Source organism: Dermacentor albipictus, chromosome 8 (assembly GCF_038994185.2).
Source record: "Dermacentor albipictus isolate Rhodes 1998 colony chromosome 8, USDA_Dalb.pri_finalv2, whole genome shotgun sequence".
In the NCBI taxonomy this organism is placed as follows: Eukaryota; Metazoa; Arthropoda; class Arachnida; order Ixodida; family Ixodidae; genus Dermacentor; species Dermacentor albipictus.
Window position 1 is genome coordinate 66,883,999 of NC_091828.1, and position 19,572 is coordinate 66,903,570.

General features: G+C 46.3%; 1 protein-coding gene across 3 annotated transcripts in view; it reads left to right on the plus strand.

Annotated features, from left to right (window-relative positions):
* Positions 1 to 554: 554 nt before the first annotated feature.
* The window catches only part of LOC139048464 (cytochrome P450 3A43-like), a 36,305-nt gene continuing 17,287 nt past the window's right edge, over positions 555 to 19,572 (plus strand). Inside the window, exons 1-4 of one of the 3 annotated variants that reach the window (XM_070522856.1) lie at positions 555 to 616; positions 1,510 to 1,618; positions 13,018 to 13,106; positions 17,885 to 18,025. In XM_070522856.1, coding sequence (XP_070378957.1) covers positions 588 to 616; positions 1,510 to 1,618; positions 13,018 to 13,106; positions 17,885 to 18,023 — 366 coding nt within the window. In that variant the 5' untranslated portion in view covers positions 555 to 587 and the 3' untranslated portion in view covers positions 18,024 to 18,025. Of the gene's footprint in view, positions 617 to 1,155; positions 1,213 to 1,509; positions 1,619 to 13,017; positions 13,107 to 17,884; positions 18,026 to 19,572 lie in introns of those variants that run through there. The other 2 variants (XM_070522858.1, XM_070522857.1) reach the window with 2 other exon arrangements.

A 19,572-nucleotide genomic window follows, 5' to 3' on the forward strand; every position in this document is an offset into this window, starting at 1 on the left:
ACGGACTACCTCACCCGCTTCGCTGAAACTAAAGCACTGCCGAAAGGTAGCGCCGCCGAAGTAGCGAAATTCTTTGTCGAAAACATCCTGCTGCGACATGGCGCCCCAGAAGTCCTCATCACCGACAGAGGAACGGCCTTTACAGTGGAGCTCAGCCAGGCCATTCTGCAATACAGTCAGACAAGGCACAGGAGGACAACTGCCTACCACCCACAGACGAATGGTCTTACGGAGCGGCTGAATAAGACGCTCGCCGACATGCTAGCAATGTACGTCGACGTCGAACACAAGACCTGTAATGCCGTCCTGCCGTACGTAACATTCGCTTACAACACTGCGGTGCAAGAAACAACACATTTCACGCCGTTCAAGTTGGTTTACGGAAGGAACCCGACCACGACGATCGATGCCATGCTGCCGCATGTAACTGACGAAGAGAATGTTGACGTCGCTAGCTATCTCCAGCGCGCCGAAGAAGCCCGAGAGCTCGCCCACCTGCGAATCAAGAACCAGCAGAGGATGGACAGCCGGCACTACAACCTCCGACGACGCTTTGTCGAGTACCAGCCCGGCGACCGCGTTTGGGTATGGACCCCGATACGCCGACGAGGACTGAGTGAGAAACTATTTCGACGCTATTTCGGACCCTACAAGGTCATCCGACGTATTGGCGGACTGGCCTATGAGGTCGTGCCAGACGGCATTTCGCATTCACAGCGACGTCGCGCACGACCTGAAGTGGTCCACGTGGTGCGTCGTAAACCGTTTTACGGACGCTAACGAACTTTCCTTATTTTGTTTTTTTCTTTGCTACGAGTGCTTATTTATTACTTTCGTTTGCAGCATCGGGTCGATGCTTTTTAAGAGGGGGGTATTGACACGTGTACTTGTCTTTATCGGGCGACACGTTTCACCGCCTAAGAAATGCTATCGCACAGCGCAGGACGCGCCTGTATGTGTGGGAAGTTTCTGGAATTTTGTCAAGGGTTCCATCCGCTGTCTGTGACCGAACCTTGTGTAATCTGATTGCATGTGGGCGCCACGCCAGTAATGTAGAACTTTGGGGAAGGCACGCGGGTCCCAGCGATTACTCTAGAACATTCGACGACTCACGTATAAACGCCGCCGCGCTTGACCCGATCATCAGATTTTCGACGATCACCGACCTTGTTCACCGCTCTTGTAGTGCTTTAAGCGTAGCCTGTTTTGTGGGTACAGGTTTTCCCAATAGCAGCTAGTTTTGTCTTTCACTGTATTGGTACTGTGTTCTTTACCGTCACTACGACATGACAATATATTATAGCGTTGACAGCTTTCTTTCAGTTTTTAACTATTTTCAGTGTTCGCGCTACTCATTCTTACTCCCTTGAGTCTGATTCCAGGAAATTCGTTCCTTAATTTAAACATTGCTATTCCAATGATGCGCTTTCTCAGGCGCACAAGATGTGCTCATTCTAACGCCGCGTTAAATACGAAATTGCGTTGCACACCATCCTTTGTGTCCTGCAGCATCGACAACATCGCTACACCGCTGGCCTTCATGTCGTACCTGCTCTCTGAACACCAAGAAGTGCAGGACAAAGTTCGAGCAGAGGTTCAAGCCCTACTCCAGAAAGAGGTACCCGCTTCTTACGAGTCATACCTAATATATTCTTCGCGTATTAAAAACACACTATGTGACAGTACGACCGTGATGAGGTAGTGGGGACTCAGGAAGCTCGTATATGTTTTAGCGATGATTCATAGAAATCACTCCGTGCCCATAGTCTTCATTGCACTTATGTCTATCTTTGAGAGTGCACAAATTAGCTCAGTTCTCTTTATTAACAATTCACGTAATTTTCACTTTCATGTGTGTAGCCGCGATGTCTATAGTAACTATACTGACATGAAGACGGAATTCAATTTAGGTTATTCGACTTACAAATTACTCGCGCGCTATATACATATGTCAGGTAAGGGTATTGTCAAATTCGGCCCTCACATTTATGCTTTGTCAGTTCCGCCGAGTGCGATGGAACACAAATAAGAAATCGCTGCCGAAATGTGCAATCATTGCTGATTAATGAGGTAATTACCAGGAAAGTTACTTTAAATATTCTTCTGAGCGTGTTGTTTTGTAGCTAAGAGGCCGGCTAAAGTTTGTCATCTGATAAAATCTGTATTCACGAGTAGGTTCTCGTGCTACAACTGTTCCTCATATCAGATGATATTTAGTAGTGTTCAAGGCATATCATTGGTGATGGTGTCTGGACAATGACAAACAGCACTTACGAAGTAAAATCTTTGTGAGTCCGGCCCCGAATTTCTTCAAGTTGAATGCGCTATTACTTATCGTTTTCAAAGCAAGAAAAGCAAAAAAAAATGGCAAGCTCACAAGCTCGCAGGTTTGACAGAGCGAAATTGGTCATTTAGGAGATATTCCGGCTAGAGTTAGGTTGTCAGTCGGCTGCTCCTAGATTGAAACTTTGGGTCAAGTAGTTGCATCTCGTCGTGGTCGCTGGCCTCCGGGAAGATGTCTCGCAGCATACATATGCCTTGTTCACGTTTCTCGACAGACCGAACCATGTCGAGCGTCGGTATGTTCGAGTCAAACCACAGTCGATCGTACACTGGGCAGGAACGTCCAAACTCCAGCGAGAGGAACTCACTTTGAAACTCAGCGTTGGCCCCCCCGGTGTGAAGCGCGAGTTCGGCGTCGCTCGTACTAGGCCTCCGGCACTGCAGGGTCTTGGAGCAATCGTCGATGCTTCGCAGCGCTCATGGCTCTCTCTCGACTGGCGTATTCTGGATCTTCCCGTATTCGCCACGAGCACGTGATACTTAGATTTCTCCTCTATTTCTGCGCATGCGCGAGGAGCATTAGTTGCGAGAGAGAAATGTGGGGACTTTCGGTGCTTAATATTTCATTTCGCCTAGGTACTGCGGGGAAGAAAGTTGTTAGCTCCGTTTGTCCCTAGCCCAGCTGGCAGCACATAATCGGCAGAATGTGTGGCCGGCAAGGCGAAGAAGCCGTGTCCGAGGTGAATTGTTATTTTGTTAAGACGGTAGCATATTAAATTTCTTTGTAGTCGCAGGGGGATGCCGTTGGTAGTGAAGTGTCTTCTCGGATGACTTTAGCGGCAAAGCATTACATCGTGCCGGTTCATTGTTTATTAGTGTCGTTGAGCGAGGTCAGCCTACCCCACACTTCATGAAATTCTCGGGAATAGAGACAGCTTATGAATCCGACTGCCATTCCAATGCGACTTTGATGCTTTTTTTCGGCAGTAGCATATTAAATTCTGATAGTCGCAGGGGAATACGTTTGGACGTGAGGCGTTTTCTCGGATGACTTTAATGGCAAAGCATTACGTCGTGCCGATGGATCGCTCATTACGGTCGTTGAGCGTACCCCAGACTTCAGGGGGATCGTGGGAACGGAAACAGTTTATGAATTCAACTGCAGTGCCGCTGCATTAGTTCTTAATGCAACTGAGCATACAACAGGCTTGGAGATTCGTGGGAATGGAACATTTTGCACTCTGTATCTGAACGTCAGGCACGTACACGGGGAGGAGGGCCTGGGGAGCCCCCCCCCCCCCGACGCCTACTCCACCATTCCTCACACACATTCCTAAAGCGCTCACAAATCCATCTATTCGGCAGTCAACATTTTGCTGCCTGTTACAGCGAGAGCTGTATATGATTAAACTTACATAGTTTTTTTTTCGCCATCCGTCAACAGAAAAAAACATCATGTGGGCCCATGCTGGTGATGGCGCAAGAAGGGACCAAGCTCAATGGCACATACCCATGTGGGCTCGGGAACTTGTAACGTACCCTTCGAAATCTTTGGGATGGACCCACGTATGGGGAGCACTCGACGCCAGCTTCACCTCCACCGCGGGCCTACCCAGCATTTCACTATCTTCGGTATCGGCCCACGTAGGGGGAGTGCAGGCGCCTCACCTTCACGGTGGGTCGGCCCGGCACTGCAGTGTATACCGTCGGGCAGACCCACGGAGGAGGTGAAGCACTTTGGTTTTCGTTTGAGAGCTTTGACTGTCGTAAGCTCTCGCTGCCATTCCATCTTCACAGAGTGAAATGGTTGTCAGTTTTTTCACTCCTTTTGAATGGTGGTAGTTATCGTCATCTCCTGGGGTGTGAAGGCCAGTTTCTCATCGATTCGGTGCCCGCGCGATTAACACGAGATGGGTTCAGCTGTCACCATCTATTCAACGATCACGCCCATCGCTGCTGCTTTGTTAGTCCAAGCTCTGTTTAGACTGATCCAAGTACCAAGGAAAGGATCCAGTTCGTAGTCAGGTGATTCCTATGCTAGTGGAACGAGTTGCGGCCGGGGAAAACGTCAATTGCGTTAATAGTTTGTATTTGCTTCATTATTTCCTCGAGTGACTGCTCGCCACGACGCCGACAGACCCTTGGAAGCATATGCCCGCGATATGGTTTGGATAAGGTGGAAAATAAAATAATGCGATACAGCGTCCATCTTCAGACCCTGCAATAACCGTTAAAAGCATACGCAATATGATTGTCACCCATTACTTCGTCTGGCTTTTCCCTACTTGAACGGCACTTTTCGTGCAAAATTGGCTACAGGAAAGAAGTGCCGCAAGCAGTTGAGAAATTAAGCGCTCAAATAACGGAGAGAGCCAAGACAACCGCCGAACAGGAAGAAAATGCGAAAATTAACAAGGCTAACCATTATGTGGAAAATATATTTATGGATCAACATCTCTTTATTGAAAAAGGAAGTAGAGAAAACACCGCAGGAAGTGGAAAACAATTCCATGTGTTTTGAATCACGCTTCCACAGTTATCAGTCGAGCCGCCTGACAGCGCTCGACTGATAATGCACCATCTGCTGTGCTAATGTGAGTGTTTTCCTAAGCTTCCGGCGGTGGACGCAGTACTTCTAGAACCGCAGCGTCCTGCGCTCAACGGGGTTTTACTGGAATGGGGACCATGCGTCGTTACGCAACTTCCCAAATAACAACACGAGTCGGCTTTGCACTTAAATTGGTATAGCAGTAAACGAGGGATATAAAATACCTGTGATTGTTCCGCAAGCGTATGTATTTATCTTTTATTCTTCCAGGACTAATTAAGAAACGCTACTAGAAATCTTTATACTTTCGCTTGCTTACTTGTTCCTGGTGGCGTTCTTCCTGCGCTTCTATCATGCGCGAGTCCATTTGATGTTGTTCTTTGTTTGCCAAGTAAAGGAGAGCTGCATCTCATAGGCGTACCTATGAGGGGCATTTTATATCAATTCTCTTTTGCGGGTTTACGCATCTATATGACGAATGGTGGCCATTATTCACATCTTTACTTGTAAAGCACCCGCCCCCCCCCCCTCATTTGCATAGATAGAGTTACCTTCGGTTAGCACCCAAACTCCCGCAAAAATATTCTGTGTACGTGCCTGGTGAAAGCACTAAAATTTGCGTCGCCATGCAATCTAAGCCGTAAATCGTTGTGAGAGCTGTACAGTCACACTGGCAAAACTCTATGCCCTGCGGATGAATACGGATGAATGCTAAAGAAAAATGGTCGCCATGCAATTTCTTAGCAGTAGACCCTTGCGAAAGGTGTACAGTAACACTGATTTTGGCTACGTGGTGCGGATTCGTAACGATTCTGAGGTGCTTGTGCGCAATGGTAATTAATGAAGGAGCGCGTATTACTAATCCCGGCTGTTACGATGTCTAGCTCATATACAGGCTGCTCTATGTGGGCCAAACAAGGGCTCAGATCGCTAAAACCGCGTGCGAAATACACTTGTCAGTACACTTGTTCGGCGTCTCCATGCTTGTATTGCGACCGGAGACGTGATGGCAGGCGGGCACGTATATCACACTATATCCTCCGACAGTGGCCGCTTTCCACTCTTGGTATACTTGCCTTGATACACGGCGCATGCTTGAGTGCGCAACAATGGTGCCTTGTGGCAAAGCTGATTTTAGGCAAATGGCATTATGCAACGCTCGAGTCATCTTCTCCGTCACTGCGGATAGAAAACACATACACGTTCAAGCTATTTGAGCTGCATCATTTTGTCGATGTTGACATCTCTTTACTAAATAAAGAGGATAACGTACGCACGTGTGGGTGATATAAAAGATTGATAAAAAGCCTCGTAACCTATGTGCAATTATTCAAAAAACACTATGCATGCACTTGTCAACGCTCCTCTAAAAAACAAAATCAATTCAGTGATGACCCTCTGCACGTGGATCCGCTCCTTTATAAGCACAGCCGGCTCATCAGTGCCAAAATAGTAGCTCAAGAGAACTTTTTAATGCTCATTATGCGACATTGATAGCGATTAATTTGTGGTCAGTGTAACGGTTACAAGCGCATGAGACAGGAATCCGGACCGACGCACCAAACACATTTATAATATATATCACACCGATAAGTTCTCGTCACATTGACATACTTCCGCAACAATGGTTACACTGAGTTTGATCTATCTCGTTCACACTAATATCTGTCGAGAGTTCTAAAATCGTCTCGCAAGTCCTCACGTCCTAATAAGTAACGTGCGGTGTGGCGCATACATGTCCGAGTCGGTGCAGCTCCTCCGCGTTGCTCGGTACACGACGGGCATCTCTGCTGAGGGCTGTCTCCGCTGAACAGGTCGGGCTTGAGCGTTGTCATCGGTGGGGGCGAGGTCGTACCCGCAGCATAGGACGGGACCGTTATCGTCGGACGACGCCTTTTCTGGCGACCACGGTGCACAGCCGCGGGCGTGGAGGATCAAACCCGGCTGTTGCAGGGCCACCGGTGTCCTCCTCTCGCTCAACTCTTCGATCTCGACGTCCTTGGTTTAGCGCCTTCTACGCCCGGTGCTTTAGCTGACTTCTTCTTTCTCCTCCTCTAGGGGTGTTCTGTCATTTGGCACCTCGCTCCTTGTAGGCCCCATCAGCCTTCTTCCTCTTCCTCTTCCTTCTTCTCTCTCTTCTTTTTCTTCTTCTCCTTCAGCTCGCGACAGTCAAACAGTGAAAAACGCATTGCACTAAACAGTGAGTCTTCGTCTTTATCCGCAATGCTTAAGTGGCGAACAGGAGAGCAAAAGGTGAAAAAAAAGTTTTCATACTAGGCAAGTGATCCATGTAGAGAAATTGCGCTTATAATTGGTTTATATCTTGACGCGCTTACTTTCTGAAGTCCAAATTTTACTGCAACTTAGTTTCTGTTGGCGCAGGTGCTTCTATTGCAAACATCCAAACTATGATTTATCAAATCAGGTAGCCGTCTTGTAGCTTTAGAAATGTTTCTCTGGTCCTAAGTCTTTTTTTAATCTGGAAGAGCTGGATGATTGCACAAACCACGTAGCCAATATCAGTGTTATTGTACAGCTTTCCCAAAGGTCTACTGCTATGAAATTACATGACGACCATTTTTCTTTAGCATGCGTTTCTTCCTTATCCATCCGCAGGGCGTAGTGCTTTGCCGGTGTGGCTGTACAGCTCTGACAACGATCTACGGCTCAGATTGCATGGCGACGCAAGTTTTATTACTTTCACATGCAGAGTACAAAATGTTCAATTCCCAGGAATCTCCAAGTGTGCTGTATGCTCAGTTACTTTAAGAACTAATGCATCGACATGCCAGTTGAATTCATAAACTGTTTCCTTTCCCGCGATTCCCCTGAAGTATGTGGAATGCTCAGCGGCACTAATGAACAATGCACCGGCAGGACGTAATGATTTGCCACTAAAGTCATCCAAGAAAGCGCCTCGCTTCCGAACATATCCTGCTGCGACTATAAAAATATAATATACTACCGTCGTGACAAAATGGCAACGAATTCACCTTAGACGCGGCTTCTTCGCCCTGCCGGCAGCGCATTTTCTCAATTCTGCTTCCAGCTCGGCTAGGGATGAATGGAGCTAACAACTTTGTTCCCCGTAGTACCTAGGCGAAGAGAAATCTCAAGGACCGAATGTGCCCACGCTTCCCTCTCGCAACCGCTGGACCTCGCGCATGCGCAGGAAGAGTGGAGAAATGCAATTATGATGCGCTCGTGTAGTCGCCATCTCTTGGCTTCGGCATCTCTGGCCAAGTAGGTCAGACCGGCCCGTCCTTGCCATTGTTTCTCCCGAATCGCAGCAATTCTAGCTTCTCGAGGCACAGCCTCTTCTTCGGCACTACGAACTTTCCTAGGCCGCCCCCATCGCAACCTCACCGAGCGCCGAGGAGCACACGCTTTAATATTAAGCGCATGTTCACTCCTAACCGTTATCACCGCGCATATGCAGAGCTCGGTGCGGCGGCGAAACCGGCTGCACGCAGTGTCTCCGGCGGTGGCCGTCGGTTCGCGTTATCACGACCTCTTGGCTTAGGCCTCTCTCGCCAAGTAGGTCCAATCGGCCCATCGTTGCCGTTGTTTCTCCCGTATCGCAGGAAGTCTAGCTTCGCGATGCACAGCCTAATCTTCGGCAGTACGAACTTTCCTAACCCATAACTGAGGTTTTTTTTACCGCACGAAAAGGGACGAAGGACAGTGGCAAGACGTGGACACAGCGCTGTGTCCCCGTCTTCCCACTGTCCTTCGTCCTTTTTCTTGCGCTAAAAAAACCTCAGTTATGGAATACCAACATGCCCTGACCTACGCTCTTTCCTAACCCGCCATGGTTGCTCGGTGGTTAGGGTGTTAGACTACTGAGCACAAGGTCGCGGGATCGAATCCCGGCCATGGCGGCCGCATTTCGATGGGGGCGCAATTCGAAAACAGCCATGTACTTAGATTTAGGCGCACGTTAAAGAGCCCCAGGTGGTCTAGACTTCCGAAGTCGTCCACTACGGCGTGCCTCGTAATTATAAAGTTGTTTTGGCACGAACAACCTTATATTTTTTTAACTTCCCTAGGCAACCCCATGGCGTTAACTGACCGTGCGCTGCGGAGCACAGGCTTTTATATCAACCGCACACTCATTACTGTTTTAGGCTTGTAGGGCAGCTCGGAAAAGCAAAAAAAGGAAGGAGGTAGGGGTAATCAAAGGGAACGGAAAACAGAGTGAGCGCTATTCTGTGAGTGAGCGCTAAACAGAGTGAGCGCTATTCTAGCGCTCACTCTGTTTTCCGTTCCCTTTGATTACCCCTACCTCCTTCCTTTTTTGCTCTTCCGAGCTGCGCTACAAGCCTAAAACAGTCACGACATACCAACTCGCCCAAACTGCCACGCTTTTGACGCACACTCATTCCTAACCGTTATCCCGGCACATACGCAGATCTCGGTACGGCGGCCGAACCGGCTGCGCGAAGTGTCTCCGTCAGTGGAATTTTGTGATACGTGGTCCATTTAACCCCCACCAAGAACAGTTCGCTGTTAAAAAATCCTAAGAGCACAGTCACAGGTCTAGATGAGGTTCCCGTTTAGCTGATTAATGTACTCGAACCAAAAAGAGGGAAAGTTCTGTTGAAAGCAGTTCGAAAATATCAGCGTCAAGCCCTCCGTACAGATGCTCGACCAACGAAGCTGAAACGTGCGGCCCCGATGTTTATCACTGGGTCAATTCTGAGGGTTCATGAAATGAAGGCTTGGTAGGCTGCGGGATCCTCGGTACGCAGTCGCTCCTTGTGCTCGGCTCCACGACCCTGTTCTTGCGCAAGGGCTGCAACATCGGCACAGCGCAGACAAGCTCGTTCCCGGTTCTGCTCGCGGCGTTCGTGATCAAAAATTGCCTGCTCCTCAGGAGTAGGTATGACCCGTGACCAACCCATTTCGGAGCCGGAGAGAAACTGCTGCACGCGCTCTTTATGTGTGACGGAGAGCAACGACGTCACTATTCGCGCAGCTAATCCAACACCACCTAGAGAGCACATGGCATTTTCACTATGATCCATGTTTGGCCTGGCCGAAATGCCTAGAATCTAATCGTGATGCTCTCGAGTAGGCAGCAGGGATTTTGACGTCACCGCTTTCATCAAGCCAGCCTTGCCAACAGAAATTTTCGTCCAGGTCGCGGGACGTCATGGATCGGAGTAAACAGGCATTGCGCTATCTAGGTGGTGTGGGTTAATCACCGCGCCTCTCTTTCTTCTTTATTGCGCATGTGCATTTGGTAGCGCCGGAAGAGCTTTCGGCGTGCAGGCGACTGACAAATGGATGAACGGATGGACGAACTAATCGGCTAGCCACAGAAGCTTCGCTGTAATAAAGATGCACGACAAAAGCCACAAGCTCAAACAATGCCTGCACTTCATCGACATACATGAACGCTGATGCAGGCGTTGTTTCCGCACAGATTCTATTTTGTCGCTCCAACCTTTTCTGTTCTTCTGTTTGCCTACTGTGTCCTCGCTTTTACACTCACGTAATGCATTTTGGTAACTACTGCGCCTTCTCATAGAACTTGGCATGACGCTGATACTTTCATAACTGTGATATTTAAGATATTCAGGAAAGTTACAAATGATTATCCGGTATAGTTTGTAAGTTGTATGCGCACAAATACTATGGCATGAGATTCTTATACGCGACAGCAGGTATACAACACTGTGAAGAATGGCTGTGAGTGTAATGAAAAAAGAGAAATTTTAAAGTAAGCGTAACGACCGAGAGGTGTGCGTACCAGTGTGATTAGAGGCAATTGCTTTGTGGAAAAAGTCAATTAAAGAAGCTGCAGCCCACCCTTGCTCTGAAACAAATCGTGAAGCCTCTCTTTTCATTTTATTTTATTTATGTCATTTATTTATCACCTCATAGCTAACGTTGCCATCGACAAAAACACAATCCGAAGCACTTCTATCATTACTTGAAATTTTGTTCTGTGAAACACTTATGCGATTTTACGGACTATAGGTGTTTGCTTGTTCGCATATGAGAGCTCTGATTTGTATAATTCAAGTTCATGAGGATATACGGCTCCGCATGGAAACCAATGAAATATGCGGGAATTTGCATGGCGCAGAATATTGAGTAATGCTTCCTTTAGCAAATATTGAGCGCAACCGCAATATTCACGTCAACTGTGACTTTTGCGTGCGATGTGGCCTCGACAGGGGTCATGCGAGTGCTTACATCGCGTTCCACTGGATGGCACTTTCTCAAAACACGTTTTATTCAAAAACTCAGCAGTCTAGTACCTTCTACAAGGGCGAATTCTCGCTAGGAGAAAATGCAAAGTTCCTGGCATTTATGTTAGCCAGGATATCTCACCTAGCACCCGAATAGCCTGTAAAAGCCTGATATAATTAAAATATCGCAGCTTTTGCATCGAAGATTCGCCATGGTAGACCTCCTGCTGTTAAAGACACATACGCATTTGACCACGCTAAACACGAGAGAGAGAGATCGAGAGAAGAATACAGGAAGGCAGGGATGTTAACCAGTCAATAGTCTGGTTGGCTACCCTACACTGGGGGAAGGGAGAAGGGGAAGAGAAAGAAGGGGAAGGGAAAGAAGGGAGAGAGAAGGTGTAGATACGTGTACGGACAGCACTTCAGTTAAAGTCACTCGAGCAAACCAGAAGCTCTGAGAAAACACAAAAGTGCCTTCATTGCCTTCTGAGCCGATGATCGGTCGGGACGGTGCTCTAATATTGTCTGTTCACTCAGAGGACGATCGTCTAGTTTCCTCAATGTGTCGGACAAATAGTGCCTTTGTGCTTGAAATTGAGGACAATGGCACAATATGTGGTCAATGTTCTCCTCGCATGCGCAAACATCACATGCAGGACTATCAGCAATTCCAATTAGTGCTGAGTAGGAATTCGTGAATGCCACTCCAAGCCACGAAGTTCTAAAACAAACATAGCAAGTGAAGCAACCAACCCGCTCCGTGTAGACAAAGCCTTATCATTCCTGTGTACTCACATTAGGAGGGTAATGTCTAAGCGTGAAAAATTAGGCAGCGTGAAAACTACTAGAATCCAAAACACTAACCCCACCCAAATCAGTATAAGCTAGTTCAATATGAGTTCCTCCTAAACTCATTCTAAGAAATATCACTGACTGAATACAAGAACATGCCGTTTCATTAGTACATTCTTATTACTCATACACTCATACACTACTATCGTAAGTAGCCTAAAAACCAGCATTTCTGCCTAGTCTTCAGTGTTTCCGTAAAATTGCAAGTCGTTCAGTGTACCAGATATTTTTTCATGTTTCTCTTCATTGTTCTTCCATCAATCCAACTCATCGCATCTGTCAACGCATTAGTCATGTTAAAGCTGTACACTCACCCCCCCCCCCTTACCCGCACCGTCACGCACCTTCAGTCGTTTTTTGTGAAGACAGCCATCGACTGGAACAATAATCGCTCAAATATCGTCCCTTACGTCAACACTGTTCTGTTCAAAGCCGCCGTTTAGCATGTAAACATAAACTAATTTTGTAAACGTCCACTCTGCCCACCCCTTATGTGAAACCCTGTGTGCTAGGCCCTTGACGTATTTTCGATAGGTAAATAAATAAACAAATCAATAAATAACTATCTTACCTACTTCGCATTCGCAAGGTCTTAGCGCGCATGTAAGTGTTTCGTAATAATGAAATATATGTAGAATTCTCTACGCCTCAATTTTGATGCTTGCGAGGAATTGCGAGTCATTCTCCGACACTAAGGGAACATTGCTTGAGCTTTGCGCGCGAGAAAATGCTTTTCACTGTCCTTTGTCATACACAGACCTTAATTAAGCATTGGTGGAATTATTTGTAGCTTGTATTCCTTTTACTAGAAGCTGTAAATTTTGTACTTTATTCTTTTCTATCAGGGCTCTTACGTGTTATATATTATTTTATCACACTTTCCTATTTCGTTAATAAAGCAATTCATGGGGAGTAACATTTCATTTACCCATTCCAATCAGTCTATTCATGTAGAATCACGTAACTCCCTTTGTAACATGTCCAGCTTTTATTAATGGTGTGTTCTTTTCTTTCACTTTATCCCTCTTTCGTCCGCTACCATTTGGCAAGCAGTCAGCTTACTTTATTTAACACATCTCATGACTTCATTTTGAGCATGGGTATTATGTACTGCTACCGGCCACTGTGCAGGGGCAGCTCACATACGACGGCCTCGGTGAACTCACGTACTTGGGCCAAGTGGTGTCAGAAACACTGAGACTCTATCCTGCGTTTCCTAGGTAAGATGCTGCTTCCCGCTTTTTCAATTCTTTCTGTCACTTTGAATATGTTCCCAGCGTAAATATTTCATCATTGCCTAACTTGCATTGTTCTTAATGATAAATTATTAGTTCTGTCATTGCGAGCGCACTTTACGCGGCGAACACTTACCAGTCTCGCTATCATTCAAGGAAGGACGCAGTGAGTGCAACACATTAGGAATTGCAACGCTTTTGCAATTAACCGTTTGTTCGACTTATTGAGCTCTATATCGACATGTCTTCAACTTGAGTTAAAGTCAGCGCCTGTTTTGTGTCGTATCTACTGTCCTCGCCTTTGCACTGTGCAGACATGTTGATGTTCAATCAGCCACTCGCCCAAGCTTCCGCTCAATTAGGGCATGAGTTCTACTATCTAGTCCTGCCCATAAATATGGAACCTACAGCGCCATTTTTCCATGGAAATTCATTTAGCTGCTTCGAAGGTATTCCCATTTTTGGGTGCCAAATCGAAGTTGGTCGCCTCACGCATGCTCTGCGTAAGCAGAGACACAAGAGAAAGAGCCCTATGTGAACCAGTACAAAATTTAACCTGTCACCCATTCATTGGAATAACATGCAGTAGGAATATTCTGTAGCGACTGACGCTCTAAGTGATCTAATGCTTACATTTAATTTTGATATGATTGTAAGACCTTAGACCCGTGTAAATGCAATTCTGGATCTCCTGTTTATTTCTGAAAAATTTGGCTCGGGAACAGTAGATGTTGAACCTATGATTTCTGACTATACCCTGTTATATTTCTGATGCACTAGATATGCGGAGCTGCAAAAGGAAAAAATTCATCCAGCCACAGTAAAAGACTATAATAGAGCCGATGCCATAGCAGTAGAGAGAGAGAGAGAGAGAGAGAGAGAAGGGAAGACGGAAAGGCAGGGAGGTTAACCAGACTGAGTCCAGTTTGCTACCCTACGCGTGGGGAGGGGAATGGGGAGTGAAAGAGGAAGAGAGAGAACTTAAGTGTAGGATGTCTATAGTCGGGCACTCAAGTCCGTTGCCTTCAGGTAGCGAAAAAGCGCTCTAACTGCTTTCTGGGCCAATGAACTGTGAGGCCAGGCTCCCAAGATCTTCGCTTCCGTGAATGGCCTGTCATCCAGCCTATTTAAGGCACACTGGAGAGTCTCACGTTGATTATCGAAGCGAGAACAGTGGCACAGAAGGTGACTGATGGTCTCTTCACACTTGCACGTAGCGCACATTGGTGAATCCGCCATTCCAATGCGGTAGCTGTAGGAGTTGGTGAATGCTACTCCTACCCACAGCCGACACAGCAGTGTTGCGTCACGTCGTGGAAGGTTCGCTGGTAATGTAAGTTTTAGTGATGGGTCGAGGCTGTGTAAACGACGCTGAGAGTTCTGTGGTGTATGCCAGCAACCTAACGTGATTGCACGAGCAAGACTGCGAAGCTCTCTTGCAGCGTCGACTCTGGATAAAGGTATAAGGAGTGTCGGTGAGCCAGCCTGGGCACGTCGGGCAGCGTCATCGGCGAGGTGATTACCAACGATGCCACAGTGTCCCGGCAGCCACTGAAATATGATATCATGTCCTCGTTCAGATGCGCGATGGCAAGTTTCGTTGATTTGTGACACCAGCTGTTCATAATTGCCACGTCGTAAACTTCGCAAGCTCTGGAGGGCTGCTTTCTAGTCACAAAATATTGCCCATTTGTTGGGCGGTTCTTTTTCAATGTATTCGACAGCAGCGCGAAGAGCGGCCAGTTCAGAACCTGTAGATGTCGTTACGTGTGAAGTTTTGAACTTGATGACGACCGATTGAGATGGTAGAACAACGGCGCCCGTAGAATTTTCCGAGACGGAACCATCCGTGTAAACATGAATTCGGTTAGCATATGAAAAATGCAGAAGTTCCAATGTGATCTGCTTGAGAGCCGCGGTGGTCAGGCTAGCTTTCTTCACTATTCCTGGAACAGCAAGGTACACAGGAGGCTTCTTCAAGCACCACATAGGGGATGGCGTTCTTGTTGCGGGTGAGTGCCTCAAAGACAAAGAGTGCCGGTTAGCCGCAATCGATCTGGAGAACGCTACCTTGGGTCTTTTCTCAGGCAAGTGAGCGAGATGGTGGTCAGGGACTCTGGAAATATGGCGAACATGCGCCCGGAGTGTGTCGATATCTATATAGGTCCTTATTAGGTTGTCTCTCGCGATGGCAATTGTTGCCACGGTTGAAGCATTTCGAGGTAGCCCCAGCCATAGCAGTAATCGATTATTTAGAAGACGATCTTGTTGTTAGCACAAACCACGTTGAATGTCTGTGGCAACAGTTTAATTCTGCAGTCACTTTCTGCATTCAACATTTCATACCGTCAGAAAGACTGCAAAAGCACCGTAAAAACCCCTGGATTAGTCGGAGGATGATACAAACGAAAAGGTATGCGCCTGTGAAAGAAGCACAAAATATTCACTCCACAATTTATGGAGCTAAAGTATGCTCTGCAAAGTAAAGTAAAACAAGCAAGAAGCACTTTTTTAGCAACACTATTGCCGACTTCAATAAAAGTGATCCTAGAAAGTTCTGGCCCTACCTCAGTCTAAGTAAAAAGAAATTAAGAAAGTCAAAGTTGACCATAAAATTCTGGATCTACCAACTTCAATTCAAGAGATGGTTAATCAGTACTTTCAATCTGTTTTTTCAATACATGACGAATATAACCTGCGGAATGTTTCTCCTCTATTAGAAAATGAGTTGATATAACTAGAGATGGGGTTCTTGTCATGCGATTGATGCTAGATAACAAGAAATTCTATGGCCCTGATGGACTGTCAAATACATCTTTAAGGCGTCACGCTCAATAAATTACAAATATTTTTACCACAATGTTTACCTTTTCTATTACTTCTGGTGTCGTATCAGCTGACTGGCGTACAGCCCATGTGGCGCCTGTCCATACAGCCGGTGACCGGCTACTCCCTAAAAATTACCCTCCTGGTTTTGTTACTAGTAGTTTTTGCAAGCTTTTGGAACACATAATCGTGTGTTTTATTCAGGAATTCGTTATTAAAAACAGCACGGCTTTCGAAAGGGTCTCTCTACAACCACACAGCTTATTTCGATGGTACACGGGATATAGACTGTGCTTTACCAGTCCTGTTAAATTGTCATTCGGTTTTTATACTGATCAAAAGCCTTCGATAGAGTGCCCCATGGAAAACTATTCTATAAATTAGAGTGCACAGGGTTACCTTTGTACATTATTGTGTGGATTGCCTCGTACCTATACGATAAAAAGCAGTTTGTGGAAATTGATTATTGTCCGTCTAGTGAGCTGTGTGTTACCTGAGGTGTTCCACAGGGGAGTGTTTTATGTCCTCTACTGTTTCTTTGTTATGTTAGTAATTTGGTGGACTTAGTGCCTCATGATGTATCAATACGAATGTTTGCTGATGATTGTGCTGTTTCTTTAAGGAAATATCACCCGCAAATGATCATTTCTTGTTGCAAAAACTCTTTTGGCAATCGATGCTGGCTTTATGCGCTGTGGTATCAGGCTGAATTCGCAGATAACTGTGCGTTTACGCGTAACAAAGAAAAAATGGGTGAATATTCTTACTGTCTTCGTGTTTAAAAGATATTGTGTGACATAAAAATGACACGGACATGAGAGAAGACGACACACCATGTGGTTCTCGTCGTCGCTCACGTCCGTGTCGTTTGTATGTCGCGCAATATCTTTTAAGCATGGATTACCAACTTGCCCGGAATACTGCTCTCATTAAGTCTTCGTGTTCTGTTGATTTTTGTTCTTGTTGACCTTCGCTATATTGTATGTATCATTTGTAACCCCTCCTGCTACGCCCATATTACTGGCCTGCCGGATTGTGTAAATAACTAAATTAATTAATTAAACTTCAACTGTTCAATAATGTTTGCGTATGTTTACCAAACGGTTAAGAGCCGAACATTGTTCTTCCCTAACAAGTCCACAATAACCACAATGAATTCTTGGTGTATGCGTATTTTTCTTTGACAGCCATGCTTTCTATTAAAAGAACCTTAACTGTTTTTCTTTGTAACTTCGGGGATATACTCAGTAGACGCCAACATTTAATTTCATAGAGTTTCAGCAACATTAATTTGCTTATGCATCTTTTCAGCTGTCTGCTTGTTGTCGATTCCGCTCTTGTCTAATCCAGCGAGAGACCGGTACAAAAAGCATAAAATCAGACGGAGCTGAATGAGGAACCAGTTTAGTTGTAGCAACCGATAAAGCTCGCTTCCTTGCCTAAATAAGGCTCCCCAGCCATGCTAAATCACATAAGGGCCCCGCTATTACCCATTCTCATCGTTTCCAATATGTCAAGCTCAATTTTTTTTATTTCCATCCCTGACGAACACCGCATTCTGCAGTTACTTATGACAACCGCCACTTTTTCAGTGCGAAGCTAGTTTCTGGCCTTAATTCTCGTGTTTTCGAACTCTTAAAGTGCGTTCGTATAATAGTCCTGTCCATATCGCATTCCTTTAGTCACCGTTCTTGTGCTTTGTCGATGCGAAATAAATTTGGGTGAAGGGCAGGGTTCCAATTGAAGAAAAAATAATAAGTAGCGTGTTTTCGTGTGCCAGAGACCAATGAAGTTTCAGTCACTGAAGCCGAAAAACGGGAGAATTGCGTTGTGCTTCCATTATGCTAGGTGCCTCTTCGCTGACTTGGCTGTCAGTAACTTCACGGATATTTCATTCATCGTCCCGTGTACTGCATGCACAATATCTGTCTTTACAGCTGGGTGCCCAGGACATGTATGGAGGACTACGAGTACAACGGGGTTCGCATCCTGAAAGGCATGAACGTTTCCTTTTACGCTCTCGATGTGCACTACGATCCCGTGCTGTGGCCGGAGCCGAAAAAGTTTGACCCGTAACGGTAATTTATTTTACCTCTACCATATTATGTGGTATAACTCTCGTATGAAATTCAAATAAAATGCTTTTTCTAGTCCGACATGCCGAAAGCAAAGGCAGCTGGACACGAAATACACAAAAAAACGACGAAGTTGTTGTCACGTAATTTTCATTCGAATACGTATGGTAATGCATACAAGACGCCGATAGCGATGTGTTCACACAAAATCACAATGCTGTTAAGTTGCTTGGCTGGCACGCTGTAAGGAAGCGTGCAGTAGCAAACGGACTAAAAACAAAAAATATCAAAACTCTCTATTCACGTATCGGTTTTCCCGGCATCTATTATCTTCGACACGTCAAACGAAGCCTCACTATCACTAATATGGCAGGTTTCTATTACATTTCAGTGTCAGAATAAGAGAAAAGTTGCTATGCTAATTTCATTGTCCGCTAACACAAGTCTGAATGCTCCAGGTAATGGATGCTTCGTGTCATACTCATCTTCTTTATACGTCCAATAATTATCTATTATGCGAAGCATATTACGAGAGCTCAACCCAGCTCCTCAGGCGCGGCGGTGTCGCCTTGAAACCACGTGACACCGTGACGTCACGACAGAGGAGAAGTGGCTTTGGCTCAACTCTTGCAAGACGGGCTGGGTGGGAATCGAACCAGGGTCTCCGGAGTGTGGGACGGAGACGCTACCCTGAGCCACGAGTACGATGCTTCAAAGCGGTACAAAAGCGCCTCTAGTGAATGCGGTGTTGCCTTAGAAACGAGCTGTTTCTAAGGCGTGCGTCTCTTGCTCAGGCGCACATTTCGTTGCCGCGCCGAACGCTGCTTTGCTCGACGCTCACCGCGTCCAATGCGGGGCGCGTAGTCGCTGCCCTGTAGCCCATTGTCTTACACCCCTTGGCGGGTCGACGGGAACGCTGTCGCGTTCCACTCTTGAAGGCGAAGCAGTAATGCATGAGTTGTTTCTTCGTCTAGCCGAACCAAATATAGCCAAGCAACAGCAGTTCACCAGGCTAAACAATGGTTCAACAACTAAAATAAAGGCTAGTATGCTTCGCATCCTGGGCTTAACCTTACCTAAGCCACAGCCATTTTTGTATTATACATCTGCATTTCTGTTTCTTCCCCTCGCCTGCGTAATTGACGTTCTGTTTGTGTCGTCGAACCATTTAAACTATTTGTATTTCTTAATGCACTTGTGCTTCTTTATAGCTATTGTTCACGGCTTCCTAGGCTATAGCGCAGAACGTTGTGTGTGAGACGATTGACTGTAAGCAATATTCTATGGGGTTTTTTGGAACTGTATTCTGTTTGCCATGCGACAAGGAGCAGCAAGTTCCTCCTAAGCGCGCCAATCTCTCCTACTACATCTGAAACAAAGTATCCATGGAAACCTAGCACTTTTTCTGAGTTCTGAATGCGAAAGCATTCATGTCAAATTGAGCATCGCTGAGCGCTACTTCCAGTCTTGCTCTCCGAGTAACGCACCATACCGGTGCGCGCTCCAGGGCCAGTAAGCAACTGCAGCTTCGGCGCTTTTGTCCAGTAGGC